Source organism: Schistocerca cancellata, chromosome 4 (assembly GCF_023864275.1).
Source record: "Schistocerca cancellata isolate TAMUIC-IGC-003103 chromosome 4, iqSchCanc2.1, whole genome shotgun sequence".
Classification (NCBI taxonomy): domain Eukaryota; kingdom Metazoa; phylum Arthropoda; class Insecta; order Orthoptera; family Acrididae; genus Schistocerca; species Schistocerca cancellata.
In genome coordinates, this window is record NC_064629.1 from 329584280 (window position 1) to 329593033 (window position 8754).

Here is an 8754-nt window from a genome sequence, read left to right on the forward strand (position 1 = left end):
CTCCCTGGCAGTTCAGAACACCAGTGCCGTTATCCAATATTTCCATGCCACCATATATCACTAGTATCATTACATTTTAGGCCACCGGCTCCGACTAGCAATCAACAATTAGTATTTATACATTATGTAACACGTGCTTATTGGCTTTAGCGTTTATTGGCCCTATACGTACTGCCGGGTGGAAGCTCTGTCTCATGTTGACAATGTGAAGCAATCCTCCGATGCCTTGTACGCCTGGATTTCCTGTATTTTAAGTGTTCACTCCACTATTCGCACCCAATGGATCTCCCTGAGATGAGTATATAGCATACACACGAACAGAAGGAGATGAGTGTACCGCAGATTAAGCAAGGTGACGAAATCCTGTGAGGTCCAATGGTGAAGTACACTTTCGAGAAATACGTAATTGCCTCCGGGTACGGTGGAGATCCTGAAAATCTGAACTCTGAAGAGGAATTTTCACTTCTGAAATGGTTACAGTTTCAATAGATGCGTAAGCACAGACAGTTGGCGGCACCGTAATAGTGCATCACGTATCTTCCACCGACAACTGAATACGGACATACTTATAAAACCGAACAAACTATACAGTTTGTAACGTGTGGTGCAGGAGATAGAGAGAGAGAGAGAGAGAGAGAGACGGGGCATACTTCACGCGGCTTATGTTACGTATATTCTGTCAGCAGGCTCAACTAGCTCGAACCCTAGATATTGTTCAAGGAACACACGTGTGGGAAATGACGTTGCAAGTACAACACGCATCGCCGCTAAGTCCCTAGTGACTGTGAGGGTGCGGAACTGCTAGGCGGCGGTGGGCGCCCACAGTTCAACGGTTCTGCTGTCAGCTGCCCACACCGCAGTGGGAGAGCGTGCTTACGTGGAAGAATTTGTACAGCCCTTGACGCAGCCGGGCGCAAGCCAAGGTTACTTCAGGGTAGTTCCTGGGACGTCGTCGTGAAACCACCTGCTTTTCGAGGAACGCATAGGCGCTGCTGCCGTCGAGAGATGGTATTCCCTAGAACACTGTATGGCTTCATGTCACCCACCGCCTGGCACGCTCTGCTCACCGCTCCGCTCTATTACATCCGTGAACCTTTCGTACTGAAATACATGAAAGCGGTGATCCTTTTTAAGTTCTACTCGTCGTTAATCTTGGGGTGTTAGAGCGTACACCACTGCATGGTAGTCGATTTGAAAGTTACAGAATGTTGTTTCGCCGTTATACGTCAATTCACAGCTAATGTCCGAGTCCAGCGCACAAAATGTATCCGATTAACATATGCAACAATTATAAATTTACTGTACAATCATAGATGACACGTTTATACCGGCATTTTTTAACCAACTACAGTGGCATCAGTATGTTATAATTCTAACTAAGCATTCGATTTCTCCACATCGTGATCCTTAATCGGTCACGAGCTATATGGAGCCAAATATCAGATGTAGGCAACTTTACCATTCGCAAGATTCACGTCGTCATATGACAATTGTACGTGGAACATTAGAAAGGCGTTGTTAAGATTCCGCGTTTCACACACTGAACTGCAGAATATTTTAGTCAGATGGCATGTTATTAACAGCAACTGTCTCATATCCCGTGTTACAGACAGCGTACGTGCTGTCGCACTGACAACTACACGCGCTCAAAGAACGAAACATTTACTTATTATCAGGTACTCAATAATTTGTTTCTTACCGAAGTTACAATTTGTCTTGAAATGTCAAGGTGACGCAAAAATTTTAAAGCTGTACATCAGGCAATTCACCTCATGAAGCAACGTAAAGCTATGGTTAAAAATTTTACGTTCTATACGTACGTCCTTCGAAGATTCTAAACGCAACAAACAAAATGGCTAGGATCGATTCCCTTTTTCTGCACTCTGAAACAGACTTTTTACTAGCGTGAAAGTGCGTGATATTGCCTATTTTTCTTGCTGATGCTAAACAGGAGTGAAACCTTTATTAGTGTGTTCAATTCCTTTGGTGTCTTGTGCCCAAAGGAATCGGCGCTGCGCAAGTGTTTTAAACATAATGATGTGTACGTTTTACAGATTTTTTAGTTTTGTGTTTAATATTGTGTAAGCTATCACATTACGATAGGCGATCCAGTGTAAAGGTGTGCGGGTTTCAACAATACCTCGTTTTACAACAATCAACAGCAAACAGCTATAATCGAATTTGATAATTATTAAATTAAGGTGAAGTCCAAGGAAATTCGAAACTTGAAGCTACACTTTGGAGTATTAATTTATAACAGACGATAAATGTGTTATTTTAAGGAATCTGTGTAATTTAAAATACGTCTAACATTAAGGGAAACAGAAATCTTATTCAGCTGACATCGGGAAAGTAAAATTATCACGCATTAAGCTTGGCGATACAGTCAAAGTAGCACGATATTTCGACGTAACAACGAACTGTATATTGTATCATCTAATGGCGCCTTTGGCTGACGTCGAAATAAAGTACCACACTGACATACATCTGGTGTGACACCTGGAACCTTTTTCTTCATTATTGAGGGCATTACTAACCTTTACGTCAAACAGCGTTATCCGTCGCAGCAATTGTGTCAGTATATTGCACCATGGCGGTTTCCTTGTCTATCGTTTGTTTTACAAAAGAAATCTTTCCTGTGGTCCAATGGAAGGTTAATTTGTATGCAAGTCTACGATTGCAGCTGTGAAATAGTTAAACGCCAAGCCGAAAGCACGCAGTTCGGCTACGGCAGAGTTCCCTGCAACACTGACCCCAATTTCAGCGACTGTAAAGGCGCATTTGGTTGAATTCTTGATGAGTTGTTAATTATTTTTGATTTCACGAGCAACAGTGGTTTTCCGGTTGAGTGGAACTTGTCACCAAGCCAAACCCCTAACACTACTCCCATCTGCACCAAATTTCGTATGCGTGAACACTAAGCTTCACAGAAAAAGTACCTTTAAGGTTAAATACGAATATCTGGAATAATATCTTACCTGTAACTTTGTCACGGATGAGTTTACAGCTCTCAACTTCACCGATAGACGAGAACAAGGAGCGGATTTCTTCTTGGGTCATTGTCTGTGGCAGATAATTGACAATCAAATTCGTCTTACTTTCTTCTTGTTGTCCACCCGTATTAGTTTGCGAAGAGGAATTGTGTGAATTTGAAGATGAAGACGTTGACGAATTTGTGTGCATAGTGCCGTTCTGTTGGGGCACTGCGTCCATGCCATTTTGCATCATTTTGCTTTCTATGAAATCTGCAACAAAGAAGAATTATATTAATATGTACAACGTTGACCTAATGTTAGGGCCGCTTCCTGATGATAATCAGTGAACTTAACTCTGGAAACATAAAACCACATGTACTGATCGAGTTCTGATTCTATACTCATAAAAAGAGCTAAAACCAAACAGAATATATTACAGTATCCTGCGCCCTCTGGGCATATCAAGCAAATTATACAGAAGACTATAAGATACATGCAACATTCCATCTCGTTTCTTGGACTTGGATAAATTTTATGATTTAGTAATTTACTGAGATCACATCCTACGACTATCGGAGTTTAAAAATTTTCCTATGTTAATTTCGTTGGGAGGAAAATTTGATATTTTGGTTAAGGAAAAGTCTAGCGGGTTAAAATAAGATCCAGATACAACTTCACTGTGATTCTACTCACGAATCTAAACACTATCAATATAAATTGCAGGCGGAAATACCAAAATACCACTTTGTTAACAGCTTTTGTTCCGCTGAATGTTCCACTACTGTTCAAGGAAAGAACCTCATTGTGGGAAGTGCATTCAGCACAAATTTGAGAATGTCTGACGCTCCTATCCAGCTATGGTGATTTCTTTATCCGACGATTCCATGCCAGTTTAGTAAATTTTTTTTGCACCAAGGCCACAACTGTCACAATGTCCCCTCTTTTCCCGACTTCAACGGAAGTAACAGTAAGACACTTCTGATGTACACGTTGATGGTAAAAAAGTACAGATCACGACTTTTAATCACTGTAATAAAATTATGCAGCCACGCTTCCTGTTTTTGAGGTACTGGTGATTTCAAATTATGCGCTTAGCAATTTCTAACTAATTACACTTAACCGCCATCGCTTCAGCATTCCGAACGACAACAAACCACGCACGCACGCGCTCGCCAAAACCACACACACACACACACACACACACACACACACACACACACACTTACTTTGCAATAGTACAATGACTAACTATGTATGAAGTTTATCTCTGACAGTACATGACTCTCCCAATTTCTAGCTCGTTGAGCGCAATTTCGTAGAGTTGAATGTACGCAGGAGGTCACATACTTAATTTACTTCCATATCTGGCACACCATTGAAAATCAGCGAAATGTAAACATTAGTTGGTAAATGTGTAAAACTTACATATATCTTTGCAATGCAATTAACGCGAGGAAAATTAACTTCTGCAACATCGGGTCCATGTATTTTGTCCGTGTTGCGTACTGACACTACATAATCAGGCCGGTCTCCACACAAAAATCCGGCAAATTTACGAGCGATCTGACATTTACATGCATAATCGTTAGACTAATCATTACGTCGGCTGTACAAAATATTGTTATTGTATTTATGGAACTACCAAAAAATCTTACTGCTATCGTTGCCAACAGCTTCTGCCTGAGACGTTTCCACTGTTTTAACAACAGGTAAATTACAACAAACACGAATGTTTCTGTGCGCAAATAAATGTTCGGTAATAAAGTAAATCTATGGTACATATACAGAAATAATCACCACAAACTACAAGTACTATATACGACGAAACTAACAATTACAAGCACTATTATAATACCTACAAATTATGCTTTAGTCCTAGTTTTACTAAGAAAAACTTTGAGCTCCGCAATGCTCACAAACTAAAAGAAATTCATGTTGAACTTCGCGTAGAAGTGGCAACGTCAGACTGATTTTACTGAGAGAGAGGGTAGTAAGCGACTTGAGTGGTGGGGATGAACTGGGAGGGGTGCTACGAGTTTAATGCAGCTGCTTTGTCGCTTGCATCTGCTGCTTAGGAAGATACCGCTGTTCAAAATCTAACCGGTATCTAACACGCGGTGAACACTTTATACTCTAGTGTTTCTCAGAAACATTCAGAAAGAACGGACTTCGTATACACTAGGAAAATAAAGCGATTTATACGCCTCGCGTTTTGCCCGTCTGCATTTTAGATGGCTTCATGCTTGTAAATAGTTATCCCGACGCACGTGCTGTTTTCACGAACGTTCAGCAGAGGGCGCCGTCTGAGAGGAAAGCCAGTACTCCGCTCGGCCATTCGCACCACCATTTAATATGTAAAGGTTTTACTGAACAGCACTAACGTATATGATACGAGCATACCTAGGTGAGCTGAGAAGACGATGGGAAGTTTCACGTTGACTCGCACAACGCTATGCTGCAACTGAAGCCCGGGAGCGTTTGTGGCGGAGCTACACCCTGCGTACCCCCACCAACTCGGCAGCGCACCGCCGACTGCTTCCGAGTGAGATCGGTTAGGTGCGCCGACGCTCACATCCATTGAGATGCTCCAACCATGTGCGCTACATTGCAGCCCCTCTGCGCAGTCGCCGACCCCACCACGGCACACATCAACCCTCCCCCTCCAAATACTCTCCCTCATCCAATATTAAAACCCGAAAAGGCAGAAATTAAGCGCATCTGAATAGCCGCAGCGCTTGATACTGTAACACCAGTACCGCTAGAGAACAACAAAATTTAAGGAGCTATCTTATTTCACTGTACTTAAATTTCAATTGTGTTTAAACAAAGTATACACTCCTTCGCTCTGGGACACTATCATTCGATCAATGTAGGCGTTTCTTTCAGTAATTTTCTCTCGTCCTCTCAACGGAAAAGTTTTCTTGGTTTGGGCAACGGAACCTTGTACGATTTAACTACGTTACCAAAATACAGTACTGGCTGTATGTGTTGGTTAAAATGGTGGAAAAAAATAACTCTGCTGCAGAGATTTTAGCCTTCAAGATCAATACTATTTGAGTGTGTTCTTCGCGTAGATGCACTGAAAACAAAAAAAAATCTGAGTTTGGCATTTAAATAGCCATCAAGATCAGACTGATATTCACCAAACGCAGTAGAATATTTGAAAGAGAATGCACGATTTTTATAGTTACCACGTAAGTCGTTATATAAGGAAAACTAAAAAGATTCAGTGTTTTGAGACAAGTGTATAGCACTGAGTTTGGGTTTTTATCTTTTTCCAAACTGAACATACTTCCTAGGGATTATTTCATTTCTCTTATAGGAAATATGTGAGCAATGGAGGGAACACTTCTGTAAATCACTGAACATTGAACATTCCGTCTCAATGCGGTTTTGTAGCTCAAAGTTACTTCGTTAGGATCCAAATCATGGGTATGAATGCGTTTCATTCAATTTGTCGCTAGACAGACAATGTAGCACGTTCTTTGAACACATCCTAGAACAGCGTATTTGGTAATACCGAAGTATTGCAACAGTATATCTGCCTCAAGGACTATTTTCCTGGTGCTTAGTAAACACCGATACATTCTAATTATTTCGTAGACAGTGATTTGTGCAATACTAATGTTCTAAGTAACAAAAATGGACTTAAAGGAACCATAATTAAGTAGTTGTTGCTTCGAGAACTAGGAACTGTTGGGCGGTGATCTGGTTACGTTATCAAAGAGCGGCATCCGAGCTTTGTTAATATATGCTGCGTAAATACGACTAACACTACATACGGGTAACCTGGCTACACTATGTAGTAGCCAAACGGCTAATATACATACTGGGAAGTGAAAACAAAACTAGATAATATAGCGTTTTCCGCTTTTCGTCACTGACCTCTATCACATTCCGGCCGCGCCTGATGCTATTTTTACATTTGCAGATTTCTCTAACTTAAAATAGTGTTTTGTTCTATTTTCTCGGACGGCTTCTGGCAATGTTGGGCTGCTATTCTGTAATGGTTCGCCATGCGACGATGTGGACTTCCTGAAGCCCAGTTCTCAAAATAACCAAATACGCCTAAGAACTGGAGAACTTGTTAGCAGCTCAAAGTTGTATCAACGATTTCCTGAGTACTTACTGAAATGAAGATATTCCAGTAGAGAAGGTGAACAGACCTAAAAATTTGCTGAAGCTCTTTGGACAGTTCACAGCTATTATGGAAAATAGGAGTGATTCAACATTTCATAGGTTCATTCACGTTACAGTGCAGACCATTTTTCACCTACACCAGTTTCATTTTAAAATTTAAAATTTTCCGTCGTCTCAACAGCTAGGATATTAGAGACAGAAACCGTGAAGAAACTGTATGCCGTTTTATTAACTCCTACTACATCAAAGAATCCCTTCCCTACAGATGTACAGTACTACTCGCAAACCACAGATGGTGTACACAATTACTCAGAAGAAAAAAAGTGAATGAAGGAGTAGCCCTACCTTTAAACTCGGCGTAAAGACACCCAAAAAAAAATAAAAGTAATTGCCGCGTCATTCATGGGATTGCAGAACCAGGAAACCATAGATCTGAGGTGGAGCCCAGTGCCTGATAGCGGTAAGAGAACTACGCTGCAGCAGTTATTTTCTGTCTTTGTAGCACCTTGAATAAGCCGTAGGGGGGGAGAGATTAGGTGAGTAGATTTGATAAGAAAAATCTTTCTGTTCTCAGAACGATTTCTGCGTCTTTTCTGGTGTGTGTATTAGGATACCAGGAGTAGATTGCTCCGACATAGCTGAGTGATGCTGAGAAGCAATGCCTCTGAATTTATGTAAAAAACCTTTTTAGATAAACATTAGCTTTCTACATCTTTATTCCTTCGTGTATAAATGTTTATTCCTCAAATAAGGGAAAATCCAGGATGGAATGTAACGCTATTATGAGAAGGAAAGTTGCCGCTCACCATATAGCGGAGATGCTGAGTCGCACACAGCCACAACAAAAAGGCTTTCGCGCTGTGTGTGATATTTATTCCTCAGCAACGTCACCCTGGTAACGAACAAATTTCTCCCAACGAGAAACCAGTTCGTTGATACTGTCGCTGTAGAATGTTTGACTTTACTGACGGAGTCACAACGTCATCTCTGCTTGTAGCGCTTCATCGTATCAAAGTTAAGCCCTCGAAGGTGTTCTTTAAATTTAGGAAACAAATGAAAAACAGACGGGGCCAAGTCGCGACTGTATAGAGCACGATCGATGACAGTGAACCTAACGCGTCTGATTGTTGTAGATGTCGCAGTGCTCGTGTGTGGTCTGCTATTGTCATTCAGAAGGAGAGCGTCTCACTTGTGGACGACCTCTTCGAATTGGTACTTTCAGTCTTTCCAGGGTCTCTCACGCACTGACAAATTTACGTTACAGTGTCACGTTACACGCTACACTAGGGTATTTTCCTATGTTAAAAAATGGTTCCGACTGCTGTTACTGTGACTGATGATATTTAAATAGCATTTACGGTCAATATTGTCACAAAATGTTATTTTTATGTAATTAAAGATTCAAAATCGTTAAATAGCAGGATCTGGTCACGTGATCGTAAACGCTGTGTTACTGACTGATGCTCTGGTGACGTCACAGACTAGGAATAAGATGAAGCTACGCGTGTGTTATAGGAGCGTTAGCCGAAGTTACGCGGTTTTTACGTGCTTTTTCTGCAAAAAGTTTAGGTGTTTAGTGATGGAAAACGCAATTACAACTTTCAAGTAAGAATAGAAAGGAATTTTGTTAACGCTGATT

General features: G+C 41.1%; 1 protein-coding gene across 3 annotated transcripts in view; it reads right to left on the reverse strand.

The window, feature by feature from the left end:
- The window catches only part of LOC126183360 (ELAV-like protein 1), a 226918-nt gene that overhangs the window by 151415 nt on the left and 66749 nt on the right, over window positions 1-8754 (reverse strand). For 2 of the 3 annotated variants that reach the window (XM_049925280.1, XM_049925278.1), the window contains exon 2: window positions 2979-3245. In XM_049925280.1, the coding sequence (XP_049781237.1) occupies window positions 2979-3228 (250 nt within the window). In that variant the 5' untranslated portion in view covers window positions 3229-3245. Of the gene's footprint in view, window positions 1-2978; window positions 3246-5375; window positions 5496-8754 lie in introns of those variants that run through there. The other variant, XM_049925279.1, reaches the window with a different exon arrangement.